General features: G+C 51.0%; 1 protein-coding gene across 1 annotated transcript in view; it reads left to right on the top strand.

Moving 5' to 3' along the window:
• The first annotated feature begins 16,752 nt into the window (after window positions 1-16,752).
• Window positions 16,753-17,261, top strand: part of Znf423 (zinc finger protein 423) — a 303,273-nt gene continuing 302,764 nt past the window's right edge. Inside the window, exon 1 of the mRNA XM_036187113.1 lies at window positions 16,753-17,155. Coding sequence (XP_036043006.1) covers window positions 17,116-17,155 — 40 coding nt within the window. The 5' untranslated portion in view covers window positions 16,753-17,115. The remainder of the gene's footprint in view (window positions 17,156-17,261) is intronic.

Below are 17,261 nucleotides of genomic sequence, written 5' to 3'. Positions count from 1 at the left end.
ACCCGGGAGGCCAGGTTTGTTTTAGGGGTGGAGAGTTGGGGAACAGACCCCTGGATCCGAGCACATGGCTATTTGCCAAGTCTATGCTATGTGACCCCTACCCTTCTCCATCTCTGTCGCCCAAGGCTTACGGAAGCCCCCAAGCCTCCCCACTCCCGCCTCTCTCCTGGGGCTGTTTAACTTTGGATCTTTTCTCCGCAAATATCTGGGAGTGTTAAAATGATGCCAACATCACTGTGGCTGTGGAATTCAAGTTGAAATATGGCCAGAACGTGAAGGCTGAGGAACAGTGGGCTCGCAAACTGCAGGGGAAGGTGTTGTAGGCAAGGCAAGGTGACATGGGAGGGCATACACTCTTCCTGACTTGACCACTTTAAAGGGAGGGTAACATTGGCCAGTCATGGTGGCGCATGCCTTTAATACCATCATTTGGGAGGAAGAGGCAGGTGGATTTCTGTGAGTTAGAGGCCAGCCTTGAGTTCCAGGATGGCCAGGGTTACATAGTGAGACCCTATCTGAAAAACAATAACTAAAAAAAGGGTAACACTAATCTCAATGTAATTGGAGACTGGCATAGTTCTGAACCTGCGGTTCTGAACCTGCAGTTCTGACTGTGCTTTGGGCCTGATCAACTGCCCCAAGCTCTTGTTGCCTTGATTTCCTTATTATGATGGACCATCCCCCTAACTGTGAGTCAGAGTGAACCTTTCCCCTTTTAATTGCTTCTGTCCTGGTATTTTATCACAGCAATAGAAAAATAACCAAGGCCAAAGTGAATTAGGGAGCTGGCAGATGTGGCGCACTCGACAAGTGGATCTTTGTGAGTTTGAGGCTAGCCTGATCTAGAGTTACAGGACAGCCAGGTCTACACAGAGGAACCCTGTCCTCAAAGAAACAAAAACAAAAAAACAAAAAAAGAAGGAGGAGGAGGAGGAGGAGAAGGAAGAAGAAAAGAAAAATGCCCTTGGGGGCTGAAAGATGACTCAGGAGTTAAGAGTATTGGATGCTCTTCCAGAGGACCTGGGTTCAATTTTCAGCATCCACTTGGTAGTTCATAACTGTAGTTCCAGTTCCAAGGGATCTGACACCCTTATACAGACATGAAGGCAGTCAAAACACCAATGCATATAAAATAAAAATAAATCATCTAAAGAAAAAGAAAGCGCCTTAAGCCAGTAGCCTTTTTTTTTTTTTTAAATTTATTTATTTATTATGTATACAGTATTCTGCCTGCATGTGTCCCTGCAGGCCAGAAGAGAGCACCAGATCTCATTACAGGTGGTTGTGAGCCACCATGTGGTTGCTGGGAATTGAACTCAGGACCTCTGGAAGAGCAGTTGGTGCTCTTAACCACTGAGCCATCTCTCCAGCCCCATAAACCAGTGGTCCTTAACATGTGAGTTGTGACCCCTTGGGGTTGCATGTCAGATATTTACATTATGATCCATAACAGTAGCCATATAGCTATAATGTTATGGTTGGGGGTCACCACAATACAAGGAACTGTATCAAAGGGTCACAGCTCTAAGAAGATTAACCTGTAGTCAAGACAATAGAGCTTTTTCTTGATTGACGATGGATGTGGGAATGCCCAGCCTCCTGTAAGTGGTGCCATTCCTGGGCATGCTATAAGAAAGCAGGCTGAGCAAGCCATGGGGAGCAAGCCAGTAAGTAGTGTTTTTCTGGGGTCTCTGCTTCAGTTCCTTCCTGATAGACTGTAAGATGAAATCAACCCTTTCCTCCCTAAGCTGTTTTTGGTCATGGTCTTTATCACAGCAATGGAAACCTAAAACGGGGAGGAGGCATCTTGTAGACTTGCCTTCATAAATATTAATTATTTTGGAGGAAAAAGAAATTTGTCAGTATGCATTAGTTATAGTTCTTGTTTCTCTGACCAATTTCCTAACAAAAGCATCTTAAGGAAGAAAGATATATCTTGGCTCACAGTGTGAGTCTACAGTCCATCACGGCAGAGAAGGCATTGTGGCAGGGGCATGGAGTGACTGGTCACATTGTATCCTTAGTCAGGAAGCAGAGGGAGGTGACCACTAGTGCTCAGTTCCTTCTTTCCTTTGTACTCAGCTCAGGACAAAATAATGGGATGATGCCACCCACATTTCACATTTTGAGTGGGGGCTTCCTCTGTAGTTAAATCTTTCTAGACATACCCTCATATAGACATACCCAGAGGTGTGTTGCCCTGATAAATCTAAATCTTATCCAACTAACAGTGAAGATTAACTATCCGTGTATTCATATATTAACGTAGACCAATGGTTCTCAACTTGTGGGTAGAGACCCCTTGGGGGGTTTGAATGCCCCCCCTTTTGATTTTTCAGGACAGAGTTTCTCTGTGTAATTTTGGTACTATCCTAGATCATGCTCTGTAGCCCAGGCTGGCCATGAACTCACAGAGATCTGCCTGGCTCATGCCTCCCAAGTGCTGGGATTAAAGGCATATGCCACCGTTGCCCAGCCTTGAATGACCCTTTTACAGGGGTCACATAACAGATATCCTGTGTATCAGATATTTACATTATTATTTATAACAGTAGCAAAATTACAGTTATTAAGTAGCAACGAAAATTTTATGATTGGGGTAGCCACACCATTAAGCACTGTATTAGTGTCGCAGCACCAGGAAGGTTGAGAACCATTGATGTAGACAACACTATATCAAAGAAACAAAAATTCTAGTCTTTGTGTATCAGCCACACCCCTGAGGTTTCATTCTGGGACAAAAGATTAAAGACATCCAGATACTTAAAAATGACTTTCAAAGTAACAAAAACATGGAAACATTTACACAGAAGACAAAAGGTTAATACTGTAATGTATTTACAGATGTGCTACTGTGTGTTCACGAAAAGGAATTGGAGACCGGGTGTAACTTTGCAGGGCCTTGGGTTTAATCTCCAGCATTTCATAAACTGGGAGTGGAGATGCATGGGAGACTCAGTCACTGTGTGGACACAGATTGAAGTCACCATGGGGCTTGTCAGGCAGAGTGATGGAGAACTTGCGCCTGGCAGTGTGGGTTTTTTGTTTGTTTGTTTTGTTTTTTGAGACAATGTTTCTCTGATCCATCAGCCTCTGCTTCCCAAGTGCTGGGATTAAAGGTGTATGCCACCACTGCCCAGCCTGGCAGTATGTTTTAAGGCACTGTAAGAAAAATACTGCTGGGTTGGGGATTTAGCTCAGTGGTAGAGTGCTTGCCTAGCAAGCGCAAGGCCCTGGGTTGGATCCTCAGCTCAAAAAAGAAAAAAAGAAAGAAAGAAAAATACTGCCATCATCTTCAGGGGATCATCTGTACCTACTTTCCAGAATTCATCAAGATGGGGCCTTACGACTGCTGATGTCTCGTCCTAGGAGTGGGCAGGGAGGGTATTTCATCCTCAGCCGAGTAGCTGACCACTCTTTCTAGCCCTTTGTGTGCCATTCTACCCTAATTGCACTGCTAGGGTATATAGGTTGGGGAAGACTGGGGAAAGGGACTGTCTATGTAGCTATGAGGAAGCCATTATTCATGCCAAGTAAAGACTTTTAAGTGCCCTGGGGCCATCTATTTCCTGTTAGTAAACCCTCACCCATACCCTGTAAGAAACCCCAGTAAAGCCTGGCGTGGTGGCACACACGCCTTTATTCCTAGCACTCAGGACTCAGAGGCAGGCAGATCTTCATGAGTTTGAGGCCAACCTGGGCTACATGGTGAGTTCCAGGACAACCAGAGCTGCACAGTGAGACCCTGTCTCAAAAACACAAAATAAATAAATAGATATATAGATAAATTTTAAAAGCATAATACATATAAAAGGAAGCCTAGTAAACTCATTGGTCCCCCTCAGGTGCACTATGGTGGAATCTATTTTGGTCTGCATTGTGACCCTAGCGGGAGGGGTAGACATTATTTTTGCCCCTCTGCAAAGAATTTTAGCAACCTGCTGGTACACTGGAACCTTACATAGTCCTTCAAGCTGGGTTTTGATAAACTAGTTGGAACAGAACAATGACTTGCTGCTACTGTTACTGTTTCCGGTGTTTCTGCACAGCTTTACCCAAAGCCTCAGGAAGATCAAGAACCTGCCGGAGAGAAGATTTCAGAACTTCTGGCTGTAGACTCCCAAGGTCAGGATTGGCTTTACAGATTCATTTATTTGTGGACACATCTATGTGTAGTGGCAGAGGATGGTTTGCCTAAAAAAGAATCACAACCTACAACCTGGCGAGTGTGGGTGTTCTTTGGTGTGGTCAGCTCTTGCATGTCTGGAGAGATACCTACTTGATGTGTTCCCTGTCTGTTGTTCCTGAGAGTGTCTGAGATTATGCCCCTTTCAACTTCCAGATGGCCTTCAGGTGGCCAAGAACCTGGCATTTCCATTATGGCCCCTGGAGCTCACCTCCCAAATGCAAATATCTAGGTATTGGGGGCTTTTCCATTTGCATTCATAAGTAGAGATGCTTGACCCGAGTTGGAGGTGAGAGAAACCAAGACATTTGGCTGATTGCTGTAGTTGAGTAAGACAAGGGAACATAAATTGTTCATATCAAAGACATGGCTGGTATTGTTGCATGCTTTTAATCGCAGCACTTGGGAGGCAGAAGCAGGCGGATCTCAGTGAGTCTGAGGCCAGCCTGGTCTACAAAGCAAGTTCCAGGACAGCCAGGATGGTTTCACAGAGAAACCCTGTCCCAAAAAACCAAAAAAACCAAACCAAACCCAACAAACCTCCCCTCAAACAAAAAAGCCCTCTCCAGTAAGATATCAATGAAGGAACATGAATTTACAAAGTATTATCTTCTACATATTAAAAATTATAAGGCCTGGAGAGAGGCTTTATACTTAAAAGCACTGACTATTCTTCTAAAGAATCTGGGTTTGATTCTTAGCACATCCACAATGGCTCACAACCATCTGTAACTATAATTTCAGGAGATCCAATGCCCTCTCTGGCCTCTATGGGCACCAAACATGCATGAAGTACATAGGCATAAGAGTAGGCAAAGCACCCATTATACCTAAGATAGCAATAATAAAAAAAAAAATTCTCGCCGGGCAATGGTGGCGCATGCCTTTAATCCCAGCACTTGGGAGGCAGAGCCAGGTGGATCTCTGTGAGTTCGAGGTCAGCCTGGTCTCCAAAGCGAGTTCCAGGAAAGGCGCAAAACTACACAGAGAAACCCTGTCTCAAAAAACAACAACAACAAAAAAAAAAACAAAACAAAAAACAAACAAACAAACAAACAAAAAAACCAAAAACAAAACAAACAAACAAAAAATCTCACTTTAAAAGAGCATTTACTGATTTTCCAGAATACCCAAGTTCAGTTCCCAGCTCCCATGTCAGGAAGATCACAATTACCTGTGACTACAGCTTTAGAGGCCTCTGACATCTCTGGCTTCTTGGGTACCTGTATGCAGATGCACACCCTCTCTCTACCGTATACACATAGTTAAAATAATAAAAATAAATCTTTAGTGAAAAAATTGATATGTATGAGTATTTGCCTGTATTATGTATGTATATGCGTACCACATGTATGTCTAGTACATGTCCTCTGGAAATGGATTACAGATGATTGTGAGTTACCATGTAAGTGCTGGGAACCAAACCCAGGTCCTCTGTAAAAGCAACAATTGCTCCTAACTACTGAGACATCTCTCCAGCCCTTAAAAATAAATCTTTAGTCGGGCGGTGGTGGCACACATCTTTAATCCCAGCACTTAGGAGGCAGAGGCAGGCGGATCTCTGTGAATTCAAGGCCAGCCTGGGTTACAGAGCAAGTTCCAGGACAGGCTCCAAAGCTACACAAAGAAACCCTGTCTCGAAAAACCAAAAATAAATAAATAAATAAATAAATAAATAAATAAATAAATAAGTCTTTAAAAAGTGTCTTAAGCCAGGCATACCTGTAGTACCAGAACTTGGGAGGCAGGTGTAGAAGGATCAGAGTTGAAGCTAGCCTCAGCTATATAATGAGTTCAAGGCCACCCTGGACTATATAAGACCTTGTCTCAAAAAAACCAAACACAATATATTCCCCAACAGAAAAAGAACAACAAGGAATAATTTGGGTCAGGCAGTAGTGGCTCATGCCTTTAATCCCAGCACTCAGGAGGCAGAGCCAGGCAGATCTCTGTGAGTTCGAGGCCAGCCTGATCAACAGAATGAGTTCCAGGACAGGCACCAAAGCTACACAGAGAAACCCTGTCTTGAAAAACCAAAACCAAAACCAAAACTAAAACACAAAAAAGAGAGAAATGATTTGGGATTGATGGAGACTGGAGGGGGGCGGGGGAAGGTTGTTGCCTGTATTGACACCTGGCATGGCTGTCTGTGATCCCTAGATATCATCTTTATCTCTCTGTCTACTTAGTTGTTTAAATGTGATCTCAGTAGCTAGCTATCTGAAATCAGTAAGCCAGTGTTCCGCTTCAGGCAAGGTACAGGAGCTGAAATTAGCTGGAGAGAAGCCATTTCCTGCTCCAGAGGGAGATCCAGCTTAATTTCTGTGCTGGTTGAACAGGCACTGATGCTCACACCTGTACTCCTAGTTTATGAGAGGCTGAGGCAGGAGGATCACTCAGAGTTGCGGTCAGGCTAGGCTATTCAGTAACTCTCTCTCAAAAAGCCATGGCTGGGGGTCTGTGGATAGAATGCAGAAAACTGGGCACAGTGGCACATAGCTGTCAACTCAGCACTCAGGAAGTGATGAAGACAGTAGGACCCTGAGTTCAGTTATTCTTGGTTCCATGAGTCTGAAGCCAGCCTGGGAGTGAGTATTTGAGACTCTGTCACAAGATGAAACAAAAAATCCTGACTCATTCCCTTAAGGGCTGTGTAACCAGGACCAGTGACCCTACAACCTCCATGATGATGATGATGATGATGATGATGATGATGATGATGATGATGATGTTGCATTGTGGACAACAACTTAGACCTGCTGGGAGAGCTTCCTGTTAAGCATCAGGAAGGGGCACTTGGAAAAAGGACTGGGAAAGAGGGAACTGTTTCTCCCAAACAGCTAAATTAAACTAAGGTAAACTAAGTTAAACTAAACTGAAGTTAGAGGCAGATCTGTCCCCTGCTCCATTCAGTCAGGGGGCAAGGTTTCCTGCCAAGTTCTGGGATCCTGTGGGCAGAGGGTGAGGAGAGGTTGTTTGTGTTGTATTGGCTTTGTGATGGCATACTGGCTCCCAACAGGAGACCAAATGCCCATGGGCAACTGTGGGGGCCTAGGCTGGCTGTGAAGAGCCCCAGTGGAAACCCCTGCTGACAGGCCATCTTCAGGAGGTTGTTGTGGGTGGGGAAGCATACCTCAAGAGGCATCAGGACAAGGGGTCCTCTTCCTCAGGGAACACTCTTGCCTCTGTGGCATTAGGATGAAAACCTGGGTACTTCAGAGACTGAACAACCCAGCTGGGACTGCAAACTGCAGGCCTGGGGCCCAACACCACTTAAAGACACAGTGAGAACGCTTAAATTCATTGTCGAGAGTTTCTGGTAAAAGGTAAATGAGCCCAATCACTCTGTGAACTCCTAGATCTTCTCTGTGTCTCTGTGACATCCCCCCTGGCTCTGAAATCCTGCTGTCCTTCTAGGATCAGAAGGGAAGATCGGGGTGTGCCATGTGTCTGGCCTACTGTATCATGTCAGCTCATCCCTACTCAGGTTCCACCTGGCCAGGACTTTTCCATCTGGTCCAGCTGTGCTACTGGTATCTGGCCCTGTGCCCATCACAGCACAGACCCTAGGAAGTAACAAATAAACATTCTCTGAGTGAAGAAAACAAGTCCTTGCATTTACAGACAATAAGAGGTAACCTTTTTGAGCATTGTACTAAGAGCTTTACCTTCTGGCACATTTAACCCAGTAGTTCTACAAGGTGGCCTTGGATGTAGCCCACTTTTCACAAATGAGGAGACTGAGGCACAGACAAATGAAACAGGACAGCGACTGGACGGAGTAATGTACCACATTCTAGCAACCCTAGGGTGCTCCTGTTCCTCCCCCACTTTCTTTTGGTATCTGGTGTTGGACTTGAAAACAGTTTTGCGCTTGTATAACTGTTCTCCAGACAGCTTTCCCTCATCTTTCTGGTCCATTTTGAATCATCTGTAGGACCCTTCTTGGTCTAAAGCCCAGAGTTCCGTGGGCCTAGTAAGGGGTACCTGATTCTTCATTTTCTGTCCCTGACACGTTGGCTCCCAGGGGCAGGCAGATTTGGAGTGCAGGCAGAAACTTCCAGAATTCTTCCCTCCTGCTGTGGCTTTAGCTTTGGGCGGGGCTCCAGGGCCTCTCCCAGTGGGTGCCCGAGGCCAGAGCTGCTTTTGTCGGCCCCAGGAGGCCAGCTAGGCGCAGAGGCTGCAACCAGCCCCTGCCCAGTCCTGGGAGATGGCTTTTTTCCCCCTGTGTGTTGCAGCTGGGACCGTTTATAATAGGAAAAAAAGAGAATGACCAGGCCAGCCGGCTGGAAAATAAAGAGACTTAAAAAGAAAAAGGCCAGGCCTGTTCTTCTCCCGTGGAGGCTTTGGTTAAGCAGAAAGTTTTAGCTCCTTTCTGAAAGGCATTTGAGCTTTTGAAGTCCCCTGCGGGAGCTCCCTCCAGCCCCTGGGAAGCCAGGCCCTGGCATGTCCCAATGTGCATGACCAGGATGGGGCCAGGCCACTCAGAGGAGGCAACAGCAGGCCCTGGGAAATGTGCACCAGGCCTGTCCACTGGGGCCTGGGCCCTGCCCCCTCTGCTCCCATCCTAGGAAGGCCCAAGCCCCATAACCTCCCTTTAGCGGCCTTTTGCCTGAATTCCCTCTACTCCCTAAGGCTCTGAACTCTGGCCTACTGCCTTTTGGGCCAGAAGGTGGGTCTAGAACTGTTTCTTCATTCAGAAAGCCAAAAGGATTTTGCAAAGGGGGAGACTGAGGCAGATAAAGGCCACCCTGCAGATTCTAAAGCAACCAAGCTGTGCTTATAACCACAAGGAACAGGCAGCACTTACTGATCTTAACAATAGGGAAGGACCCCGAGGATGAATCCGGGGAGCTGGCAGATAAAAAGAGGTGACTCTTCCCAAGGTTCTTCCCTGGGGAGTTCTTCTGCCCCCTTCTTTCCTCCAGCCTTCTCTGGTTCTAGTCTTTGCAAGTGAGCTTGTTTCTGTGTGCCCACCTGCAGTACTGTCTCAGTTACATCCATTACTGAAGTTGGAACACAACTCAGATGCAGTAACAATAACTCCGATCTTTCAGCGTATAGAGTGCTGCATGCTGGACGTGCTCCAGCCCCACAGGATGTATCACCATGAGATGCTCCCCTACCTATTGACCAACAGCCACTCTGTTCTGTTGATGGGATTCTCCAAAGGTCATAGTTGAGGGAATGCCTGGTACATGATACACGTGGGTTCTAACTCAGGCCTTCCTGGATCTTTCTAAAACAGGTTCCTGTGCTACATGGCAGCTCTGTCTGTCCAGAGCTCGCCTCTGATCTGTGTTCTGCCAGCTTCTTTAGTTACTATTACTCACAGGTTAGAAAGTGGGCAACATGATCTGATGGGAGTATGTACCAAAATCTAGGGCTCTGCTCAAAGAGCTTTTGGACTAGTTGGGCAAAATCTAGGATTTTGTGGCCATTGGTTTCTGTTCCCACCAGAAACTTCTTAGGACAATGGTGGGATAGAAAGTGACATGTTTGGTCAACTTCTCTGTCTGCCCCTGAGATGGAGGGTTCTTGTTTCAATGATATCACTATATTCTGAGCACTTGCAAGGCGCTGGATGTAATGGGGAACCTCAGTGGGTCATTCCCCTTCTTTGTGTTTGGGATGTCCTGTGTGCTCAGCTGGCGAAGGGCTCACACATGCTGATGGTCTGAAAGCTCCATGGTATTTTTCCATACCTGGGATACTGAAGAAGAGCTTCCTTCTAATACAATGTGGATGGATAAGGAAAGGGGAAAAACAAAATAAAACCAAGCAAGCAAGCAAGCAGCAAGCAGCCAGCCAGCCAGCCAGCCAACCAACCATCTTTCCCCTAACTGATCTAAGCTAGCTTGGTCTTTCTTAGTAGCTTCAGACAGTATTGGTCACAAAAGAGATTGGAGATGGGTGAGAGGTTGCTGCTGTTCAGTTGCCTCTGTAACAGCAGACAGTGAAGGCAGCCTCAGACCAACCTAGCATACGCACAGATCATTACCACGTGACCTGCCAGTAGACGAGCTGGACAACTACAAGGACAAAACTAGTGTTTAAGCAATGTTGTCAGCCCAGTGAAGTGCAAGCTTTGTCTTTTCACAGCTTCTGACCACTTCTGTAGGGACAGGCCCTACCGTGGGCATTGTGCAGTCAGAATTACTCCTCAGGGTTGGACCCAGGACCCTTAGGGGCTGAGCTCTGAGTGTGTGCTTGTGTGTGTGCATGGGGGTTCTGTATGAGTTGTCCCTCATATGCCTGCCAATAGTACCTTGAGTGCTTTGAGTGTCTATCTATGAGACTCTACTTCAACGACAGTCTACTTCTAAATCCATTACTTTTTGCTATCAAATTTGCTAACTAGCTTGGTTGACGGTTGATTAAGGTGCTGATGGTCAATGGACTTGGCCTAGAACATGTCCAATTATGACACAAGTCCTGGAGGTTGCATGCTAGGGGTATTTTATCCAACTATTCCTAGATAAAGCTTTTAAAATTGGATTCCACATTCATTATATTTTCTTTCTTTCTTTTTCTTTCTTCTTTCCTTCCTTCCTTCCTTCCTTCCTTCCTTCCTTCCTTCCTTCCTCCCTCCCTCCCTCCCTCCCTCCCTCCCTCCCTCCTTCCCTCCCTCCCTCCCTCCCTTCCTTTTTCCTTCCTTCGGACAGTCTCTTCCTTCCTTTGGACAGAGTCTCACTTAGGTTGCCCTGGCTGGCCTGGAAACCAGGCTGGCCTCTGCCTCCTGAATGCACCGATTAACGGTATGTGCCACCATTCACAATTCATTAAACCGGGTTTAAAAAAAATTAAAAAAAATTTAAAACTAAGAAACATTGAAATATATAAAGCTAACCACAGACACTGTACAAGAGATATTTTGGGAGAACAAAGCAGGAAGTGAGCTTGGCTCAAAGGCTTGAGTGCTGCACACCGGGTGGCTAGTGGGGGTCTGGTGGAGGTTCCAGGCTGGGCCAGCAGTTGCAAGCTTTCTGAGGGCGTGAGTCCATTGGGATCCTCCTGCCTAGCTGGTTTCCTTGTTGCTGTGTGGGTGTTCACTGCAAAGACTGCTGATGCTTGAAGAACTAAATAATTATAATAATGATGATAAAATAGAAATGGCTTTCCCAGCTGAGCAGAAACTGGAGAAGACAAGGAGGTTCTCACACCCGACTTATTGTTCTTGGCACCAGGCTCCTCCAGCCCCAGGGAGGCAGATGTCTGGGCCTGCTGCTGGCCTCTTTGAGTTGTGGTCAGGGGGACAATGGAGCTCCCTGGGGAACTTCAGAAGCATCTGCAGGGGTTTCCCTCTCCCCCAAATGTCAGGGTGAGAACTAGAAGCCAAGGAGGAGCAGACCTTCCATCTTGTGCTTCTTTCCTCAGAGTCCCCCAAAGCTTCAGCACCCAGTCCCCGGGAGCGGCGGCCTGTGCGGTACCCTGGGGAAGGCCTGGGAAGGGGAGCTGCTGCCCAGTGGTGGCTTGCCAGGCTGAGAGATGCAAGCAGAGGGTCTGCTCGTGGTTCCCTCTGTGTCTCTAGAGCCCAAGATGGTCCGGGGTAAGTGGGTTCCACAGACAATGACTGGTCACTAAAATACAACAAAAGTACCTGGAGCTGAAGCTGGGCTGCGTGTAGCCTCCTGGTATATGCTCAAGGTCCTGAATTCCATCCTTACCACTTAATGCACTCCACACAAAAACCTCCTGATACATTTGGAGCAGCTGGGAAACTTCTAGAAGGCAGGGGCAAGAATGCCTTGTGCGGAACATCAGGGAAGGGAGAGCCTGCCAGACAAGGAAGGCATTTATGTTTATCTGGCTGGCATTTCTCCCTATGGTGAAAGTGAGAGATGGGAAAGGGGGCAGGGAGCAAAGTCCTGGGAGCAGCTTCATGGCCTCACTCTGGGCTAGACAGGTGGTCCTCAGTGGGATGCACACCATCTGTATTCCCATTTTGCAGATGAGAAAATGGAGGCAAGAAAGTTTCTTCTTGCTTGAGGCTCTCCAGTCAGACAGTGGGGGAAGCTGTGGAAGTTGATTGAGTTGGCTCTCAAGCCTGGCTTTGCCTCCTTTGGTCTTTTGAGGTGTGCAGCTTCCCCTTAAAACCGCCCAACACCTCTTCTCACCGGAGGCACCTTTGCACATCATGTACACTGTTTTTCCTTGGTCCCTTCCTTCAGACTCTTGGCCAGACCACCGCTGCGACCTTGACATCACTTACATTGTACATTTTTCTAACGATTGTTCAAAAATAGAATTAAATCATTGTTGGCGACTTATTAGAAGTCAGCCACCCTTCCTATTCCTCTAGAGAGCCAGTCCCAACAAGGTCCTTCTTGTTCATTGTTTTGGCACATAGTAGGAAGACAATCAACAAGTTCATTTACAGTCAACAAGTGGACAAGGAAATGAACTTGTGATCATAGTTTTTCCTAGTAAGAGAGTGGAAAAAAACCACTAATTTCAGATTGCATATATTCAAGTGGCTTGTTATTTGAGCTGTGTGTTTGTGGTCTCTTTGTATTTGGAATTATGTGGATGGGGAGAAGGTGGTCACAATAGTCACTTCAAAGTGTCTGAGATAGTCACTGTGCAGCTTAGGATGACCTCCAACTCTTGATTCACTCGGCACTAGCCTCCAAGTGCTGGGATGACAGGCATGGGCCACTTCGCCTGCACAGACACATCTCTTGAAATACTCTAGGGGCCCTTCATGAGTTTACAAGTCACCCCCCCCCACACACCCAAAACCAAAACCCCTCCTTTGGTACTTTGTTCTCTGGTCCTGTTTGGTGTCTGTTGTCCCCCAGACCCTCTGCAGCTGTCTCTGCAAGATGCCTGCCTAGGTTTGGAAATTAGCAGCAGCTTCCCCTGCGGTGTCCAGAGTTATATCCTCAAGGAGCACTGAGCCAGAACGGCAGAGCCTAGGGCAGGAGCCTTTCCTGCCCTCAACTGAGCACGGGTTGGAAGGAAGAGCCGTTTACTACCCTTCTCTTTCCTTGCAGTGGGGTTTTCTCAGCTACTCTTCTCAGCAGATGAGGTGAAGGTCGAAGGGACCCTGCTTCACCAGGAGGGGTCCAGACCTTTGCTTTCCCTAAGGAAGCAGACAGGAGATAAAACACCATCTGAAAATGACCTCTTTCTGGTTCAAAGTCACTAGGCTGGTGAGAAGCAAGGCCCAGCGTCTCTAGATAGTCCCTGAGACCCCAGGGATGGGAGCTCAGCAAGGGTGAAAAGAGAGTCAAAGGGGGGAGGGGTGCACTACCGGCTTTTTGGCTTTTTTGTAGCTCTGCAATTTTCCTTAAAACAACAATTTTCTGGAAAGAGTTAAAAATGAAACAAGCTTCAGAGGAATCCAGCCGCTGCTGTGGGACGAGGTCGAGTTCCCTCCGCACCCTGACTGCGGCTGAGCTGGGAGACCGCAGCCGCGCGCCGGTGGGGGGCAGGACGAGCGTCAAGAGGAAAACGTGTGTGACTGAGGAGCGCGGGAAGGGTCCAGAGAGAACTTTGTGGTCTGCTCCATGACCCTTCTCCTTGAAGATTAGTTCCAAACGGTCCATCGCCGCCCCCTCCTCCATTCTGCTACTGCCACCTCCGACCTCTGAGCTTCCCGCAGTTCCCTGAGGGTGGAAAAAGGGCAGCGACACGGATCTCCTAATCACCCCTCCACGCCAGTGAGGAACCCCTCCTTTAGTCCAGCACACTCCTTCCTTCACTACCTCGCTCTTTTGTCTGGCCCTCTCCCTCCAGGCTCTCGGCTGGGCGCAGTCCGCAGTCTCAGCACCCTAGAGAGCCTGAGCGCACAAGCTGGGGGCTGGTCCCTTCCCCCTCCACCTAGCAAAGGCAGCCTGCGGCGGGGGCACCCCGAGCCGAGGCCAATCGCCCCCTCCCCCAGCGTGTGCCATCTGCCGCCTGTCAGCTTCTCTCCATGGGCCTCGATCCCAGGCGCCGGCGGGGGTGAGGGAGCGGCGGGTTCGGCCCCTCCTTCTTGGCGCCTTCCCAGGCGCCTCTCGGCCTCTGCCCTGGCCCTTGGCACCCCTTCTCTGTCTAACACTGGACATCTTTGGGCTGTGGGCGGCGGCTTTCAATCCCTGCGGGAAGCCGGGGATGGTGTGCACTCGGAGGCATGAGCTCTGGAGGACGGGAAGGAGATGGCCAGGGATGGCAGCCCTAACCCCGAAGTAGGGGTGGCCCCCAGGGCCCAGGTCCTAGACAGAAGGATGTCTCTGGCCTGACTCTGTGCCCTCCAGGGAGCCTTGCCTCTGTCTCCCGCAGCCGGAGCGTTGGCCTTGGCGACGCATAGCGCGGTCACCCGACTCGTTCTCGGAGATGGCCCTAGGTGCGCGCACACCGGCTTGGTTGCCTCAGGCCTTTCTCTGCAGCCGCCGGCCCGCGCTCCCAAGCCGCAGGGTTGCGGGGGTGGCATCTACCTCGGCAATCAGCCCAGCACGAGCTTGGCGAAAAAGGCCCCGCAGGACCGCGAAGCTAGCCGAGGGGGGCGCGGGCCCGGCTGGCGCTCAGTCCCGGGAACGGCGGGGCGCAGGCACCCTGCTTGGGGCGGGCGCCGCTGCTGGGCTGGGCTGGGCTCTGCTCTCCGCGGGCAGCGGGTTTTTTTCCGTGAAAGGTTGCCCTGGGTAACTTGTCTCCGAGGGGACACAGCCCTCCCCTCTCCAAGTGGCAACTTATCGATCGGCGAGATTGATAACCCCCAGCGCCGCGCCGCTCACCCGCTTTGCTCTCCCTGCTGCGGGACGCGCTGGCCTAAGGTGGCGCCACTTGCTGGGAGGGGGTGGTGTCGGGACCCCTCCCCAGACTCTACTTGGCCTCTGCAGCTGGTGGGAGAAACCCCAAAGGGCAGTTTAGGGGAACCTCCTCCGGATGGCTGCTCCCAGGGCCTGTTGCAAAGCTGCAAGAACGCGAGTCGCCCCCTTGTGGCTGGGGCAAAACTTCGTGCAATGTAGGAGCTGGTTTCTTTCCCACTAGGCGGAGGGAAGGGGTGAAATAAATATACAAGGTGTGCCATGTATATGGTGTTTGGTTAGTTTGCACCGGGCGCGAGAGTTACACAGATGGAGGTGTAGGTTAACTCAGTGGTGGAAATTTCTCTTTGGTGTGGGGCATGGGTGGTTTTGGAATACTGAACTAGCGAGAAAAGCCAGTTCCTGGGGTAATTCTTGTGCGTGCATCATAAGTCTCGGGGGCCGCAGTGCTGAGGCACCACACCTCGGTTTGCTCCCCCATTTTCTCACTTTTTCAGTTTTTGATGCTAAAGGCATCCAGGCAAGCCTGTCAGCCCGCGAAGGCCTGTTATCTATTCTCTCCTCTCGCCCAGTGCTGTCAGAGCCCGAGCCTGGGCCCCGCTTGCCGGTGCGGTGCCCGCGCCCGCGCCGTGCCTGCTGCCACCGCCGCGGTCCGGGTTTTGCGGGCGGCCGGAGCTGTATTTCCAGCGCTGTCCATCGCTCGGTGCTGTTGGCCCTCTCTCCGTCTGATCCGAGCCGGAGCAGTGCGGGGCGCCCCACGGGATCAGAGCGCTCCCCCGCCGGGACTCCGCTCCTCACATCCTCCTGCTGGGACCCGGCTACATTTCCAGCCAAGCCTGGCTTTATTATGTGTCTCTGCAGTGCAGCCCCAGCAGCCGGATCGGGAGGAGGAGAGCCAGCGACCACAAAGAAGACAGGAGCGCGAGGGAGGCTGGCGGGCGGGCCGGCGCCGGCTGGAGCGCGGAGGAGCCGGGGCGCAGCCGCCGCCGCCGCTGCCCGGGAGGACGGGAGCCCGGCAGCCGCCGCCGCCGCCTGCTCTTCCTCCTCCTCCTCCTCCGCCACCGCGGCCGCCGCCTCCCCCTTCTCCCAGCCCCTGGTCCATGGAGGCAGCTAGCGGGGCCCGCGACTTGGCACCGGCCTGGGGATCGGCTGCGCGTCGCGCGCTGAGCACCGCAGCCCGAGGGCAGGCAGCGGCTGCCCGGCGCACCGGCTGAGCAATGCCCGTGGCACGGGCGCCCCTGCCCGCCTCCGCCTGAGCGCCCCCGCGCGCCCCTTACTCCTCCGGGGAGCCGGCATCAGACCCAGCCAAGAGCCAGAGAAGGGGGCGTGAGCCGGGGACCCCCAGCCGCGGCTTACAAGCCACTGAGGCCGTTTCGAGCCCCCCACTCCAAGTAGGCTGAGTTGAGGGACCCCCCCCCCCATCCATCATAATCTCCAAACCAGGCATTTGGGCATTTTTGAGCCATTAATATTTATTATTTTTGTGTATGTGTGTGTGTGCGGCAGGGGATAATTTGAAGGATTTTTATTTTTTTCGGGGGTACTAAGCTCCTGTGCTCCGGACCGCCTCCGGTCTCCTCGCCCCCTGAGACCCTCCCGGCTCCAGCCGGTTCCCCCTCCTCAGATGGGTTCATTGTGAGCTCCGCACCGGGCTGTGTGGCCGGACGCCTGCAAACTTTGCACAAAAATCCGGCAAGGGGCGGAGGAGAAGGAGGAGGAGGGTGAGGGTGGCGGTGGTGTGGGGGAGAGAGGGAGGGGGCCGCAGGGGCCGGGGGCCGGCGGGGGGTGGGGAGGAGGAGGAGGGGGGCGGCTTTTTTTTTTTTTTTTTTTTTTTTTTTTGCATAACTCGGCTCGGCCGAGTGGCCTCCGGACTCCCCGCGCCGCTGGGACCGCCGCTGGGACCCGGAGCCCCCGGCTGCCGCATTGCAACAGGCAGGGCCCCGGAGCGCCCCCCGGGCCTCCCCCCGCCTCCAAGCGGCCTGGGCCGGCCAGGGCTGTCCCCCCAAGGGAGGCTGCCTGGGACCTGCGGTCCGCTCCTCACGGCCGCCGACCCGGCTGCAAAAAACAAAGTTTCCGAGAGGCAGGCGGAGGAGAAGGGGGAGAAGGGCTGCCCGGAGAGGCAGGGGGCGGCGCGGGGAGCCGGCCGCGGACGGCGACGGAGCGCCCGGAGCCCCGGACATGTCCAGGCGGAAGCAGGCGAAGCCGCGCTCGGTGAAAGGTGAGCAAGCGAGGCCCGGCGGAGGCGCGAGCAAGCGAGGAGGGAGGGAGAGAGCGAGGGAGGAGGGACCGGCGGGCGGGCGGGCGGGCGGCCGGGGACCGCGCGA

Source organism: Onychomys torridus, chromosome 5 (genome assembly GCF_903995425.1).
Source record: "Onychomys torridus chromosome 5, mOncTor1.1, whole genome shotgun sequence".
NCBI classification, from domain to species: Eukaryota; Metazoa; Chordata; class Mammalia; order Rodentia; family Cricetidae; genus Onychomys; species Onychomys torridus.
Note: the sequence above shows the minus strand (reverse complement) of the source record. Positions and strands in the feature narration are given on the sequence as shown.